Here is a 17437-nt window from a genome sequence, read left to right as displayed (position 1 = left end):
AGCTCGAGCTTCCTGTGTCTAACAGATAATGAGGGTTTTTATGTTGGAGGCCGTTTTAAGGTGTAGGGAATGGAAACTTAATCGACCAAAGGTATTAACGGGGTAGTGCTTCATAATCTGCCTGGGTGAGCTCAGACCCAATTTCAGGAGTTGGAGAACCCTGAAGTGGCTAACACTGATGGTGTGAGGGGTTTATAAGCGTTAAAACAGCTGTGCTTGTGGGCGGCTTTTTTCTCATGTCCACGAAGTTTGGCTTTAATGGTGGTGGTGAGTAGTTGGCAACAAGAGTGCTTAAAGTTTTTCAGCGTGTGGGAGGTAATAATAATAATAATAATAATAATAATAATAATATATTCCCTCACAGATAGTCCAGTGGCTTTCACTGAGTGTGTATTGGTAACTTGTTGTTATGCCTTAGACAATGAGGTACATTTTTGAACATTAAGTGACTATCTAGGGGTTGACCTAGAATATACTCTGATCGTCACGGCAACAGATAGCTTCTAAGATAGTGATAGAATCCAACAATGTTTTGCAGCAGCAGCAAACTATGTTCACAAGATAAGTCGCATCCAATTACTTGCGGTCAATATTCTGTCACTGGCGCCAACCGGGTTTCGGATCCATTCAGAATGTTGAGACCCAAATAATTTTTTGACCCTAATTTCAAATTTTTGTTGCGGGATTTTGCAGGATAGTTATTTGGTTCATAGTCACATCACTCTCGTTCTAATGGCCATCCTCCTGTGCTGGCGTAATTACTTTGGCGAGTCCACACCACTCGAGTTTTTTCTTGTTGGAGCTCATAAGCAGTGCATATCCAATGACCGTCCTGGAGTTTGAACTCTGGACATCTAACGTTTTGAGGCGAGCGTGTCGGGAACTTCAAGCACATCGCTTAAACGCTGACAGGTTCACCTGTCTAGAAGTAAAAATTCAGATGCATCCGACGTGTGCCGGTGGGGAAGTGGTAACACACTCGCTTCGCATGTCAAATGTGCGGAGTTCAAACCCTGGCACGGCCATTGGATATGTACTGTTGCTGAGCTTTAATAAGAGCAAAACTAAGGTCCAGTGCTTCCCTTTGGTGCGGATTCACGATAATAATTGCACCAGAACAGGATAATGACCGTTCTAACGAGAGTGGTGTGGAAAAGAAGCCAAGTTCAGATTTGCCAAGAACATGCTGTGTATTGACGAAGGTATTGAGTGTCAGGGCTTCTGTCAGAACAGCTGATGGACTAGGGTTTGGTGGCCTCTTGGTTTTCTTAAGCAAAATGTTCAGCATTGAATGTTTGTAATCTGGTTAGACTGTACTATGTTATTACGACTAACGTGTCGCTATGATTGGCCAATGCTTGTTTATCGAGCCGCAGCGTGTTCTGCGTGCCTAAGTGCCACGTGAAATTTATTGTTACACTCAAATCACTGATAAATGTGGCCTAGTCTCACGAAGTTGCTTCCTCTGTTATCTTGGTCTCAGAAGCCTTATGGCCAAAATGACGCCGCTAAAATAAGACACACCCAATCACTATCATCATCCTAGATAAGCTGGGGAAGAAATCGGGAAAATACGGCTAGAAAGAAGCCCGCCGCCATCATTTTAACTTCACATTTAAGTGGATCCTTAACTACAGAAAAGACAAAAACCCGAAATCTACACCGGTTGTGACACGAAGCTTCATTTTTCAACGCCTTAAGCTAAATAGTAGTTGAGTTGAAAGCAAACTGTCGGCAGCAACGTTCGTTGAAAAACTTTGGGAACATTTTGGATGGAATATTTATTGATTCGAGAAAACATTCTCGTGAATCCAGGTCACTAGTAATACAGATTGGTCCAGTTTGCATCAGAGTTCTCAAGAAAACCTAATTTTTTTGTAATGACTGTGTAAAACGGGTAAGTTCTGACACAGATACGCTATTGTACTCTGGCCAGCGGACAAATATAAATTCGTTGGTTTGGCTGACACATTGCACAAAAAGACGATGAAATTTGATAGGTTAATTGTAAAACTCAAGTGTGAATAATACCTCAGAAAATGGATCAAACAAAATTCCCAGCATGGAGTGCGGTGAAAACGTCTCTCAGCTCTAGCTCTAAACTCCACAGGATGCTGAAATCCTCAACTCATCCACCGTACGCAAGAATAAAAGTTCACTTTCTGATGTCTTGCAAACACTCCCACAGCGGCCACTCAGTAAGACACAAAAATACAAAGAAGAGGCCACCAGCGACTCACAAAAACAGTACTGCGAAGCTGACGGGATGCAATTAGCACGCCGTTGAGAATAAAGTCCAGCCGGTAAAAAGAGAAAATAATAAAATGTGCGCGGACTTAGCGTGATGGAAAACTCACTCGAAAGTAATGTCTAATCGCAAAAAGTCGCTAATGAATCATCTGGGGATTATTGAAAAAATTAGGCCCTTCATGATTAGAACTTTTCCAGAAATAGGTATCCTACCCTCTAAACAACGGATAACTGTAAGGAAATTTAATGTTGTGTGCCGGCTGGAAAAAAGAAGTGATGGCTGCAGCTGTCCACACTTTACACGAATTCCCACTTCTGTAAGAGCAAGCTTCCTGCCTTTTCTCTCTCGCTCGAAATTGAGATTTACTGTGTTTCGAGAACAAGGATTCAGGATGCAAGCATAATGCTTCAGCTGACACATATCTCTCTTGCTTCAGGCTGCACACTTCTGGCGATACAGAAGCTATTGTGGCAGGATGTACAGGGTTGGTATGGTCCTAGATCATAGGGCGGAAGGACCTTTGCTGGGTTGGGCAGCCACCAATAATCCCCCCCCACGCGGGTTAACTGCCGATGTTCGCGTCTTTTTACGCCTCAAACAACTGTGGCTTTGACGATACAAAAGATAAGTTTTACGAGACCTTGAGCGCCTGATCGCCGCGTCCTAAGATCTCGGATATTGATGTGGTTGCAGAACATCTAAGTGCACAAGTGGACAGGATTAGCAACTCCGAGACTCAGTTAGTTGGTTGTCATGTATTGGACTTGGTACGTATTAACAATGGCGAAGGCTGCTTCAGTCATGTATTGGACTTGGTACGTATTAACAATGGCGAACGGCTGCTTCAGCTATGTGCTGACCGCAGGTTGTGTTTATGCAGTATCAACTTCCGAAACAACCAAAGTCACCTGGTCACATGTTAAATTTGGACGTTAGACGTATCTGACAGAATCTTCTTCTGAAGTCTCTTCCAACTACCCCACCGATGGTTTCGAATTTATGCTGGAACAGGACCACAAACTGTGCACATTGCTGGGGATTTTGTCCGCGGCACGGTGCTACCATCATCAATCAAGCACTGGATATCAGTTCAAAAAGTGGCACTGCGTAGACCTCGAAGAGATATATCCGCTGATTCTAATCACTATTCGGCCCGGCAAGTCACCAGGATTAAAGTGCAAGTGGACATTTGCCGCAACCCAGATGCCTGGTGGATTCGTGATGTGAAAGAAACAGAAGAGGTCTAGAAAGCCGGAAATGCCCAATGAATATTTTCGTTGGCTCGTGCAGCAAGCACGCGGAAACCACACGTTAGGAAAACCATTGAGGATTAGAGTGAATCAATCCTTCTGCTACAGCACCCTTTCGGTGCGTAACTACCATGCCACCAGAAGGAAACACGAGGGCAGCAATACCGTAAGGTTGCCCCAACCTAGGCAACAGACGTCGAGAGGCAGAGGTCGGGTTGGAACCTCGAATGTTTCAGTCAGTAAATTTGCGCTCTAACCACTGAACCATCTTGCCCTACGAACCACCTCAGAGTAAAGCGCCATTGTGAATGAAGAAAGCTTCAGCAGGTGAGTCTAATGGTTCAAACAACAATTGCTGTAGCCACAAACGGTTGACGCAGGTCCCTGGGGGGGGTGGTGAATGCGGAACTCTCTACTGACTCGAAGTTCTATGACAGCTCCCAACCACCATTGAGCTCCTCGTCCGGACGACCTCTCATCAGCGTTGTTCAAAGACTGGTGTGAAGTCCTCAATCGGCAATTCCCCTATCTGTTTGCCCGAAATTAGGAAAGACTGTTCCGATTGACTGAGACGATTTGGCAATACTGTCCACTTTCAAAAGCGGTCCCATGACGTGTGCGGTAATCACTGTGGAATAGGTTGAAAGGTTTGATATCACCTGTCTTCTGTCGGGTTATGGTGGCGCATGAACCGCTCACTTGGGAGCAACAAGCGAGATTAAAATATGTTAGTGGTTGCGTTGACCTAATCTTCACACTCTGTCAGGTGCTAGAACAACGTAATGCGTACAAACAATCCAAAATGTTGGTATTCTTGGATCCTTAGGCGCAATCGATCCAGTTGACCGATCTCCTGTTGTTAACACGCCTGCCCAGCATGAACTTCCACGGATGTTTGGGAACGTAACACGTTTTTTGTATTCGCAGAGTTTCGGGAGCCTGAGCTTATATGGGGAACTCTTTAGAAGTTTCCGTACATAAATTGGCGTCATTCAGGGGTGCCGAATCTCTCCTTTCCTATCCATTTTCGTGTTTGATTAGTTAAAAAGGCGAACGCTGGAAGATGTTTGAAACCCTAGCGTACAAATATCTGCTGACAAAATCCTTCTTGATATAAAACATGCAAAAACATCATTTTCGTCTTCTTAAAGAAATACCGCGTGATTTTATATGAACTAACCTAAATCATCACGTACTTCGGAATGTGCTTTGTACTCATAGAATGTAAGTTCACACTCCTTAACATACAGTTACAGAAGCCTCTGACAATCAAGGGAGTGTTCTGCATATCTTGGAAGTTGCACCAATTTGAATCGTAGTGCGACACATGGAGAAAATGCACGAATCTGCAGTGTTGGAGTAACGTTTGCCAAGTTGTTTCACCCGTGGCGCTAAAGCGGTACATCCCTGAATCTCAGCTGACTTGCGCATCGAGTTACAGCGCAATCCGATTTGTTATATGGCTGTAAGACCTGACTCTTTAAAGCAGCGGAACTGAGACATCCGCGGAAACTTGACAACCGTTGTTTCAAATCTGTGTGAGTTAGTGTTTACAAATCCTTAACCAGGCAATTAGAAGGCGAGTGTTTATTTGTGCAACAGGGAGTTCCATCGAAAAACGTGCACAGCATCAGGAGCTATATTCGTTCGTTTATGTATTATGCACGTGCGGTCATCCTTTTTCGGAGAAAGTTCTGTTTTTGTACCAAATTCAGTGTTGCGGAATCAGAGTGTTGGTCAACTCTTGATCTGGGGGAAAAGTATGGAAGAAATTTTGAAACGTCCGGGTGCTGTCGGTGCGACTTTCGGTGTGATCTCTATTGCACCCCTTTTGAGACGCCGCAATTTATGTCTGTCAATCAACTCCAGTGGGGTTTTTGTTTGCAGTTTCTATCCAGAACACCCGAATGTGTCTGAAGGTGTTAAGCTAACATTACGCCCGCTCCTTTACCGTTTTGATCTTTTCACCACAGTAATGACTTCAAATAAATTGTGATTGTCCGGTTTATGTCGACCAATATTACTTCGGAGTAATATTCATTAGACCTTGTCGGAAATTTGTCAGTTATTCATTTGTGAAGATGTGTATTTGACAGTGTTTTGCCGGCGCCGCATCATCACCATCATCATCATCATCATAACCAAAAGCATGAATCAGTGTTCCAACACCGATGCCTCACTAGCGTACAACCATGATTTAGTTGAAGGCCTTATTGTAAAGAAAAGAATAAAAATGGACGGGTAAGAGACATTGTGCTAGCTTAACACAATCATTTCGAGTTGATGACACCTCCAGACATCCACTCAGGCAATCTGGAATAGAAACTGACAACGAAAACGCCACTGAGGTCGGTTGGCGGAATGCAGAATTTCATCGCGGGCCTAGCGATATTGGAACCCTCAGGGCGCCGAGATATGTAAAGATCATTTTAGACTACTTAATAAAGACTGTAAAACTTAGTATACCAGAATTCATCTCATATGATAGTTACACCACTTAATCTTACCTCATCACCAAGTCCTGAGTTCGTTAGATCCAAATATGTTATGGTCGTATTCTTCCCCATAGCTCCACATATGGGCCTGATCCTAGCGGATCCGAGAACGCAATGAGGCATTTTTAATAGCTCTCCAGACATATGCCTCAGAAAATATCCCGAAGGTATGACCTTTTGTTTCATACATTCGGAAATATATTGAAGTTGATCATGATCCGAGTACCAGTTTGAAGGATATTCCTGCAAAAGCGTTGAGGTTCAAAATAATTGTTACACACATAGTTCGACGCCTGTGCATCCTCATCTTTGTCATCATTCATTATTTCCGTGGGTTGCGTAGTTTCACCTGCATCATGCGCAATATCATTGTCCTGATTGTTGTCAACCTCAGAAGTATTCTGTTTCGTTTGCAAATTTTTTGCCTCTTCCTCCTCTTTTAACTTTTCGCGGGAGAATGTCTCCACTTCATCAGGCATTCTGTGAGTACGTCAAATGCAACCGTTCGTCATTGGCACACAGAATCTGCTAATTTATTCGAACTACCGCGTACTGGTAACCTGAGAGTCACGTGCGCTACCTCAGGTTTACAGACACAATTGAAAGTTCTGCTTTGCACACTTTGTTCATTCAAATTTACTATGGAAATGTTTTCTGTAATTTTGTTTTAATCCATGTTTAGACTCCGTGCTTAGTTCAAAATGAGTCGGGAGCAGCAAAAAAACTAGGAATTTAGTGTCCCATTATTGTCCCTTGATTTTGATGCTCTGGTTTAATGTTAAAAGTAGAAGACTCAGCGCAAACAGATGATAATTCGAGGCCGTCTTTGGAACAGTGGTCTACATTTATTCCGAGCTCCAAGAAGGATGATGTCGTCTTTTTCCGAATGGATACACCCTCACAGCTAGAAAACGAATATGAATTTGGACCTGTCTTGGGTGAAGGAACCTTCGGTATTGTATTTCGTGGAATAAGAAAAAAAGACAACGCGAAGTGTGCCATCAAAAAAGTGAGTGTTTTTTTTTCTGATGCGCCATGCGCACTGTCTATTTTACTATTTGACTATAGTACACAAATGACAACCAGCCATCCGTTTCCTAATTACCCTATTACGAATTCTTCGACGCCATCTGACATCGGCAACGCTTTGTCGCATTGGTCAAAAACTTTAAGACGCCTCACATAATCTTTCCGTAGGGGTCACGTCCCACGAATACACAACCATACAGCCTTTACTTTAGTCTAGCATACGCAAAACTTGGGACCAAGTAATATGCCGTTTTGGTGCCATAAGTGTCGCAAATTAGCGTCTTGATTCTGGCTTTTGAAAATCGTGCACCACCTTTATCAGACACTCCCGGAAATGCTAATATAGCTCCGGAGGTACGGTGAATTCTACACAAAGTACAATACTTTTATTCAATAGTAAGGTGTATATTAGTAAACCACTTATTCTCAGATATGACTTTTTGGTTTGAAGCTGCATCCCAAATGGTGCTACGATGGTGGTCAGCTTATTACATAGAGCTCAAGCTTCACCTCAGCCTTTAATGATAAGGATGATATCATCGACGTACTCCCGACTGACAACCTTTTGACCAGCAACAGTTTGAACACCGGGGTTTCGATGAACTTCCAGGGTTCGTCTCATTATTTCGTCGATGACGAGTTTGAACAGGAACAGAAAGAACAGACATCCCTGTCGAACACCTTTTTTGTAGGAGACCTTTTGGAGAGCTCACCACACACTTCTACCCTCAGGAGTATGTGAATGTACGCGGTTCTTACAGCTGACGATGATGATGATGATTTCTAAACGTGTCGTTGAGAATCCGCGAACAGCCGGTTACATGAGATATGGCTTCTAGGCAACGACCGGACGACAACTCAACTCAGCTGTCCACACTGATCACGTTTTCCAGCCGTACGACAGAACGAACCCAACGACGGCCTGATACAATCCCCTTTGGGATTCAGGGATATACTGCTCTGATGTCATAGATGTCTCAGTAAACAAGGGCGGCCTGAGCCTTAGGGTTTTGTAAAGAAATTTTTTGTCACTTTGTAATCGGAAACTGCACATTGTACAAGACACATAAGCCATCCCATAGCGTTGATTGCGTCTCTTTGGATTTCATGTGGTTTCTTCAGTGACTGCATGCATGTGGGTACAAAGCGCACACTAGAAGATGGTTAGTTTATCAGAAAAAACTCGTACTTTCTTCTCTTGTTAAAGAAGAAACCAGGTGGTTTGCGCATTTCAAATCGGCGAGGTTTGCGTCAGTAACGGCTTGGATACCAAGACGTTGAGGACTTTTTAGCAGTATTCTTGTTTGCTCGCCGATCATGAGATTAAATACGAATGGAGAAGTTGTCTCTCTTGCGGGACACCAACGTTTTCACTTTTGGAGAGCTCCGCGTATAGTTTCAAATGCCAGCAATTTTGAGAATACAAAGGACTTGTTATATTGACAAATTATTGGGGCAGTTGTGGCTTGGCAAGCGTGCCAGTAAGAACGTAGCACTCAAATGAAATGCGCCTTCGAAATTCAGGATGGTCAAAATTGTGGATCGCTTTATTGACACCGATCTAGCTTCTGACGGATTCCGTAAATATGGTTAACGTAACCTTTGTCTAACTTTCTGTCTGGCGTTCTCCTCTCGGCTCGGTACTCCACAGGGCACCATGAAGTGGCACTAACCGGAGGCAAACCGATCCCCTGTGAATACCGCAGTCCGAAAATTTGGTTGGATGTCAGCAGCTGAGCACAACAGGGTTGTTCAATATGATCGGCCCATAGATTGAGGCACCTTCTCTCACTGGAGCGCGTCGGTCCTATTTGAGCTTCGATGGTTCCCGTCATTAGCAGTTTTCGGGAACCAATCGCGCTGATCAACCGAAATAATCCTTCACTTCCGACATACTCTGCATCTTCCAGGTTCTTAGCCCCTATCAGGTTTATCAGACCTGACGGTCGGCGCACAGGCTCATTTTTGCTTGATTTCCGGTAACTTACCGAGTTGCATTATACTCGGTACAAACGGGGACGTTCCTCTGGGACGCAGCAGCACAGTCACTCTGTCTGATATCCAATGCTTAAATGCAGCGAACAGTACTATGCCACAGGTATAACTGTATATAGCAGGTATATCCTGATCCTGAAATCTTGCTCCTGATAGACACTATGCATCAGTTTTAAGCAAGTCCAGTGTGCGAGTAGGAGGATCCCGCCTTCGCACTTGCGTCGGAGTACCGGCATTAGGAGCATCCAAATAAAGCTGACTCAAATGCTTAAAGATTGGTTTCAAGATGCCTGAGGCTATTGGCTCCAGCTGAACCACAAATGTTATGGGCAAAAACAATGTAAGTCATTGCTGATGGATTTGCAAGGTCTGTATTATTGATGGGCTGGGGAAAGCAGTAAGAATATGTTACAAAAGAAGAAGTATGTAGGTGAATATAGACACTGTAATCACCGTCTTAGGATGGTTGATAATGAGTGGATGCAAGCTGTTCAGACCCGGAGCTTTGTGGACGCCTATCCGTCGAAGAGAGGCTAATGTTTTGTTCGTGACACAAGGAGACATCTTGAGAGTGAAAAGCTTGATGAAACCGAGGCAAAATCTTGGGTGTCACGACTAGTTTTGTACAGTTCTCGGATATCGCACTGACCTCGGACTCATGACTTTTAATTTTCATATGGGGTCATATTTATCTCACTGGTATTTTGTTGCGATCCAATCATGACAGTTAGTGAAAGATCTTTACTTCTCATTGCAGACGAAAAAATAGGCGATACATCTTACCTCTCTTCGAAGTCACCCTGCTGGTAGTTAGGATCGTTCGCATGAGACAGTATAATGCAGTCCGTAGTGTTGGCCTCTCCTACGGGACGCAGAAACTTGGGCTGCTACACATGGGTGTGAACGCATATCCTTTCCTTGCACTACCAGTTACACGGGAAAGAACGTGCATTATATGGCCGCTCGTATATGAGGGTTTTGTCATCCAAATAGCCAATGTACTCTAGAGTGATTCAGTTAGTAAAGAATCAGTGCAGGGTTTTACCTGTCCCATAAAGCTAAAACAAGCTTTTTCAGCGTATTGCGACATTTGCCAGTGTAAAGCTGTTTTCAATTGGTCTTTTGAGCCTAGTAATAACCGTCCTTTGGATTTACTGTTCCAAATTCGCCGATCCTGGAGTGTTTTGCGATATTTTTGAGATATGTAGCTTCTGTGCTTGATAGACCTTGGTAAGACACTATCGTATTCAGTATAGCGTCAGACTGAGGGCTAGTTAATGACGGCAAGGATACGCAGAGAAGTTACTTCGTTCAGAAGACTGCCAGTAAACAAAAATTTCATGGGGCATAAAGAAACCCATCATTCTGCCTGATAACGTGGTGGTTCCATCTGAACAGTGTGTAACCAGATGAAGCGACTGTGGAATGTCGGGTTTTCTCTCATAACCATGTCTCTAACTGATGAAATTAGGACTGTTTGGAGATTTGGCTTTCCATTCATCCCGCTTTTTGGACAGCTTTTCAGTATTCACGTTGATCAAAACGTGCGTTCCGCCTCTTTCTATGGGTAAAGTGACAGGCGATCCCATCCGTTTCCTCGAGACTATCTGAAAATTTTCAGTTATCGAATTTGCTACGCCTCAAATCCAGAGACCTTCAAAAAGCGTGGCATCAGTCTGTCGTTCCTCTTGATATTTGGGTGACGTATCTGTAAGTGTTAGCCGGCGCGTCTCTTTCAGCCAATATCATACTGCAGAAGTAGTTATGACTCCCGAATGCTTCTATTACATCAATAGCAGCGGCATCGTTGACAGCATGATATCAGCGTTTAACAATGATGTATTGCTGCCGCACCACAATGGTTTTTTGAAAGCCTTATTGTGAAGAACAGAACAGGATTGGAAGGAAAAAGAGACTTAATCCTAGTTTAACACAATCATTCCAAGGTCCCTACACCTCCTAACACTCATTCAGGCAATCTGCATGAAAACTAACAGTGAGAACACTACTGACACCTATTAGAATCTCTATCCTGCAGCGCCCCCAACCGGGCGCAGTAGAGATCTCGCCGTTCATCCTGGAAGGCAAGTAGCACCGACAGCACCCAGATTTTTTTAAATATCTTTCGTATCCCCCTGCCAGATGAAATAATGGACACCCTTTTGTTTTTAACACTGAAATGTGTCTAGAAAACAGCACTCTCTTTGGAAAACGATGGCTTGGCGGACGCATTTAATGGCCTAGCTGGCGCGGCTTCTGGTACTGGGCACATTGCTTGATGGAAATCCCCGCCGTACAACCAAACAATCGCTTTCTACCTGTCTTTCTGCCGATTCGCCAACATTAACTTACCCGAGACAACGGTTTTCAGTCCCGCTTCCTGGATAGTCCAAGTCTTGCAGCCACGTCAAATGCTCTTAGCACAACCTTCAACGGCGCAGAAGTTTGCATTTCCCATCCCAACCAAGTAGGGGGTTGTTACCATTGGCTCACGGGACCAACAAGTTTACTGGTGGTTGACTTCGAAAGCTTTAAATCGTCATCATACCCATCATCAGATATTCCTTCAGAGAACCTGCAATGGCAAACATCACACACGGCTCAAAAAGAGAGTACTGTGTCATCTGTGCTCCTTAGATTTTTTAAATCATATCACTAGTACCTGACTGGCTATCTGAACTGGTGGTGCGCTTCTTGAGGGTGACAGTGGTCAGCTTATTCACAGGCCTTACAACGGATATTTCTTCTGATAAGGTCAGGAGTATTGGTGAGGATTCTTGTAACAGCGTCCTATGCGGTCACTTCTTTATGCCCTTTTCTGTGTCCGATATCTACGTTCTGTGATTTTGCAGCTATCTTGCTAGTATTCTGCCTTCCACCTGATTGAGCTTCGGTTTCCTTGGCCTCATCAGCATCTTTACCCTCCTCGGTGCCAAGAGGCAGACACCTCTTTTGAGAAATCAGTGCGCTCAACGAGGTGAATGTTCAATGCGTATTGTTTGTCGTACTACCAGACCAATAGTTTAAATCTGTACAATGGCCTACGAACGCACTAGCACACATACATTTTTGAAAAATATCAACCACATAGTACGAAGCGCAAACACAAGAATGCCGATCATGATGATCCAAAAGATTTATTTGGACTGGACAAAACTGTTCAATCCCCTTCAATCACTCTTTAATCACAGTCAGCGGGCAGTTGTCTTGCCTGTCTCACAAGAAATGGACAGTAGATACATTCAGTCTTCGTTTCCGGTGCGTTTTTTGATGTGTTGGTCTAGAAGTGTTTCAGATCAGCTAATAATTTCAGTCTTACTTACGTACCCCGGAAAGCAGCTGGCTAATCATGTCCGTCGGGGCGCCCAATGTTTCTGTCTATCCGCTGTACTTCCAGCTTCAAATCTTGTCTTCTCGTGCTCCGACGTGAACCGATGGGAACAATCACAGGAGTTTAAGATAGCTATTCTTTTCTCAATTGAAATATGACCATTAGATTTTCCACGACGCCGGTCTTCGAAATTTAAATTCCGTGAAGTCTTGCACCTTCTTCTACATAATGTTCCTCACATTGTTGGCAACTTTTTGGTGCTGCATCTCTCATAATCTGTGCTTCTCCCCTGCGCAAGCTTATTACTTAGATCAGTCGTGTTCCATTACTGATTAGTCGAATGTTGTGTTCAGTGTGCAGAACAGCGCCAAGAATCGCGTACGGAAAGGTCCATAGGGCCCCAGCACCCCATATTAATGCTTCGGAGGGTGTTCTCTTATTACACTGGCTAATTTCTTCGGGATAATTGGTGACCTGAATTATTGGGACAGGTTCCAAATGCAAACCGTGTGCTTTTGTGCGTCGCGTCGGCCCCGGTATCATACACCTGAACATAATGGCATTGGCAGACAGTCTGCACTGCCCGCATCACTCAGCTTGCCTATCAAATCTGTTTACAGCTGCGCTTCATCATTTTGGACTGCTGGCAAATGGCATCCATGGCTTGAAAAGATGTTGACATTAAACATGAAAATCCATGAGCTCATGGTGATGGTTAGCGATGTCTGTTGTTGCGAACTTCCCAAGAGAGAACTTCTTGCCTAACGCGATGTGCTGCAGTCTCCGCCGGATCTCGCGGCACCTAATTATTCCATCCGAAGATCCATCAAGAGTACAGTGGGGTTGAGGTGGCCGGATGCCCCACTGACAACTGATTCGGTTGAATGGCTCACCGGCGGAAAATACATATCAAACTCCAGGCAGAAAAAAGTTGCAAACATTTAACTTCATTACTATGCTCTTCAAATGACAGTTTATAAGCCGCATTGTTAAACGCCACACGTTTTAAGTTGCATAAGCGAAATCGTTTCCAGAATAACTAGTACATTCCACTTTCCTAGCAAAATTCCACCAACCCAATAGAATTCCATCTTTTCCGGTCCAAACGTCCAAACAAGCGACAAAGCCGTCAGTTGTTTTATCACTGCTCCCAAACCACAGCACTGCAACCCTTTTTCATGTACTCCATAAGGGCTAAATTGAAGAAGCCATAACCCTCAAGCGAAGTGTTTAAAGACTTGTGAACTTGTGGCATATATAGGCCCCATTTGCAGTTGAAGTCCAACAGCCATTGGAGCCCATGTAATGACTACAATACTTTATTTAAATAACTCTGGTAAAATTGGTTCGATTTCCCGGGAGTTATTATAACACCCCTCTTTCAACACTCAGTACTGCCATCGTGTTACTGAATTTGACGGCGACCACCTTCTGAACTTTAATGGTTCTCAATTACGCGGTAACACGTGCGATATCCCTCGACAAAGTTCTTACATAAGCTGAATTATGAGTAGCACTTACACTGACACTGAATAAATGGGGGGAGCAGTTTGTCCGTCGGACATCGATGTACTCTGCGTTCCTTGTTGCTCCGGCGTCTCTACATCTGACAAACACCCTATATAGTTTCGAATGTTTCAGGTTTTACCAAGAAAACTGAAAACTTTTGTCTGTCCATATCCTTGAATTCCAAGTATGAAATTCTAACTTTAAGTATCGGAAAGCCAATCGCACCGCTGGTACACGTGGTGCATTGGTCCACGAAACACTGAGTTATTTACTAACTTACAATTCGCGGTGAGTTTCTTTTTTAGTCTAACGCATCCGAGCGTTGGAATCTCCCTCCAGCCCTTTATTAATTAAGAACGCTTTCATCGATGAGGTCCATAACTACCGGTCGAAATATGAATTGGACGCGTCGCAAAATAATAAAAAAAACTTTTGTGTTTATAACTGTAACCATGACCAGCAACTCGGCTATCATATCTGCTAAACAATAGAAATCACAGGACCCACTACCACTGGGCATTCTGTTACAGAATATCAACGTGACTCCACTTACAGATTTATGACATCATTGTGATTGGCAATGAGTGCACAGTTTTTTTCACTGATTGTAAACATTTGGCATGTAAATGCAGGTAGTCTTATGCGAGTTCTCTCACAGTCATCATGAGTCTAATTCTTTTGAAATCTGTAATTAGAGGGCTAGATTGTCGGTGGTGTTCTTCACTCCTTCCCAGACAAAATAGATGCGGGTGCCGTCGTACTATTTTTCCACTTCGTATTTTAGAGTGCCCGAACTTAATTTTATTTGTTAACATGTTCTGAACTTCTTTAGATACTTCGTGAAAGAACGTTCTCGGCTAGTGAGCGAGCCAGGCTGGATCGTGAGATCTCCATACTTCGACTTGTACGTCACCCCGGTATTATTGAGTTGTATGCTGTAGCAGAGTCGCCTTCAATACTCTTTCTGATAACAGAACTTTGTGAAGGCAGTAGCCTCGCTCATTGTCTTGAGAATCTTCCCTCTAAGACGGGCTTGGAAGAGAACGTTGTTGTGGAAATACTCAGGCAGGTCACGGCTGCTTTGTCATATCTGCACAATCGTGGAATTATACATCGTGACTTAAAACCATGTAATATTATGCTTCTACACAAGGTAAATCTGAGTTATCGGAAACTATCTTGCGACAAACCAACAACCAAAGACAGCCGGTCTGATCTTGAAGCTTACAACGCTCGGAAAATCATTAATGTTCGTTCCGTCCCCGTTATTACTGATGTGGACCTCACACAAGTACAACGAAATCCACAAAACCGAGGACTCTCACGGCCGCGATATCTTCGGGGGTCTGGAAAGCATCCAGCCTCAGCATCCTCACTTTTGACCCAAGCGCCTGAGGATCGAGCACGCAGGTATGCACCTTCCGCACCGACTAGCGCAAACGGTGTATCCCGACCAACGCACACATCGCCGTTGCCCCTTCAAATTAGGACGAAGATAATTGACTTTGGTTTGGCCATTGAGGTGCGGAAAAACGAAGAGCCACTTGGAAATCCTTGTGGCACCCCTCTGTATATGGCCCCAGAGGTGTTATCGGGTCGCTCCTATACTCGTCAGTGTGATGTTTGGAGTCTTGGAATACTTACTTATCAACTGCTGACTCGCCAGATCCCCTTTACGGCTCAGACGGAGGAGCAGTTACTTGAGCAGATGAACGCCTCAGAAATTCGTTCGCATATTTTATCTTTACGCTATATCACTCCACTTGCTCAATCCTGCTTGCTCCGTATCCTTCATATGGATCCTGCCTACCGGTATTCTGCATCAGAACTGCTTCTGGATCCGTGGATTTCGCAGTTTGGAACAAGCAACTGTGATGAAGCAGACTCTCGGGGGCAATGTTCGACCGAAATTCAAAACGAGAAATTGACCCGGGGTAGCTTAACTAAATTTCCTGTTGACGTTTCCGTTTCCGGAGCAGCAGTGGCAGGGGTACCAAGTCGTCCACCCTCTGTTGGCCTAGGAAATTCCGGAAGCACTTTTTCAGCAACCAACGTCCTCGAATTGATGAAACAGTATCATAAGGAGCTGGCTACTAGCCGGGCAGAAATCAGCCAGAAGACGAGAACTGATAGCACCTCAATGTGATTTTCCAGCACACGTGAACCGCACCGATACCAAGATGCATGTAACTTCTTGTTTCCTGAGATACCTTCATGTGGCTACCAAAGATCTTGTTTTGTGCTGTTCTATGGCGTTTTGTGTATCATTTTAACCATCAATGTCCAATTTTGAGTTTCGCACTTCCAATGAACTCTTCGGACCGAATTATTCGCCCGGTGGATGGCGACATAATCTCAATATTGTCAAAAACATTCCAGTCCAAGACTTTTTTCTTGGTAACATAATTCTTGCAAAATGTTTTTCTTGACGGTGAATTTTTGTTCCCTTGCATGCCTAAATATTTAATTTGTCTGGATCCTGGTCTTGTGTTACCAGTCATGTGCACGGTTCCACTTGGCTTCGATTAACTTGGCTGTGCTTTTGTTCTGACCCAGAAGAGAACATGCTACCACAGTTTTTTCCCTTTAGCTTGCTTAATCGGTTCAATGGAGTAACTGGCCTTGTGAAGACTAAACCACTTCATCGGAATCTTGAGACGCTTCAGCTATGCACCAATTTGTTTGATAGTCTACGCGCCATTTCATTGTTTACACTTATGCAGCCTGTTTTCGGTTAGCTCGATACACGAAGTGGTGCGGGTTACTTCCAAACTGCAATATAGGCAATTCGAGGAGCACCGATTTTCTCACTTGATCGAATGCTCAAATTAGCCCATAGTTCTCAGGTGAATCAACCGATTTTCACTCGTTTGGCCGTAGCAGTGGAATGTCCAGCTCGGTCTTCACCTACTCGGTCCACCTACTGTTGTTTTGGGACATAGATGGTCGAAATAAGGCTTCATAATAGTCACCGACGTTGGTGGATAATAAAACACGTCGTAAAATTTGTACGGACACAAAGAACACCACGGTTTCTTGGTAAGGAGCCTGCTCAATGAAATCAGTCCTCGTTGTTGGGAATGTGGCCGTCTATTCAGTTTTAGTTTCTTCACTATGTCCGTTGGATTTTGTGATTTAGGATGTTGTTTCGTGCCGGTTATGCTGATGGGTGTAGTGATGTACGAGATCATTCCTTCACATACGTTAGTCTATGCTGATGGGTGTAGTGATGTACGAGATAAATGTGTACGGATTAATCGGATTGATCATTCCTTCACATACGTTAGTCTGTGTCTGTTTGAAGGCGACTTGTACTAGTTGAACTAATAGCAAACGCTGGTGGTGCGTGAATGGATATGTGGCTGTAGACTGAGTGGATCAATTTTCTATAGAGGAGAATGTCGGTAGCTCAGGTAGCGTAGATGGTCGTTGGCTTGTTCGCTAGGCTGGACAATTTGGTTGCAAACGTTTCATCACCAATCGAGGTGACATCATCAGTGCGTAGTTGTGCGTAGCGGTGGGTTAGTGGTTGTGGAACAATCCCTATCATGGCAGCTCGGTCTTTTGGGAAGTTGAA

The 17437-nt window shown here is 44.0% G+C and overlaps 3 protein-coding genes across 3 annotated transcripts in view; 1 reads left to right on the top strand and 2 right to left on the bottom strand.

Annotated features, from left to right (window-relative positions):
- The window catches only part of T265_15562 (hypothetical protein), a gene marked incomplete at both ends in the record, with an annotated part of 34691 nt that extends 28216 nt beyond the window's left edge, over positions 1–6475 (bottom strand). Inside the window, 2 exons of the mRNA XM_009178611.1 lie at positions 6009–6239; positions 6278–6475. Of these exons, the coding sequence (XP_009176875.1) occupies positions 6009–6239; positions 6278–6475 (429 nt within the window). The remainder of the gene's footprint in view (positions 1–6008; positions 6240–6277) is intronic.
- Positions 6476–6709: 234 nt separating this feature from the next.
- Positions 6710–16515, top strand: T265_11827 (hypothetical protein; the record flags this gene model as incomplete). The annotated part of the gene is made up of 2 exons (XM_009178610.1): positions 6710–7005; positions 14693–16515. The coding sequence occupies 2 exons, from the start codon at positions 6772–6774 to the stop codon at positions 16004–16006; spliced, it is 1548 nt and encodes a 515-aa protein (XP_009176874.1).
- The window catches only part of T265_11828 (hypothetical protein), a gene marked incomplete at both ends in the record, with an annotated part of 39049 nt that continues 30791 nt past the window's right edge, over positions 9180–17437 (bottom strand). Inside the window, one exon of the mRNA XM_009178608.1 lies at positions 9180–9329. Coding sequence (XP_009176872.1) covers positions 9180–9329 — 150 coding nt within the window. The remainder of the gene's footprint in view (positions 9330–17437) is intronic.

Source organism: Opisthorchis viverrini, assembly GCF_000715545.1.
Source record: "Opisthorchis viverrini unplaced genomic scaffold opera_v5_604, whole genome shotgun sequence".
In the NCBI taxonomy this organism is placed as follows: domain Eukaryota; kingdom Metazoa; phylum Platyhelminthes; class Trematoda; order Opisthorchiida; family Opisthorchiidae; genus Opisthorchis; species Opisthorchis viverrini.
This window is presented reverse-complemented; position numbering and strand designations above follow the sequence as displayed.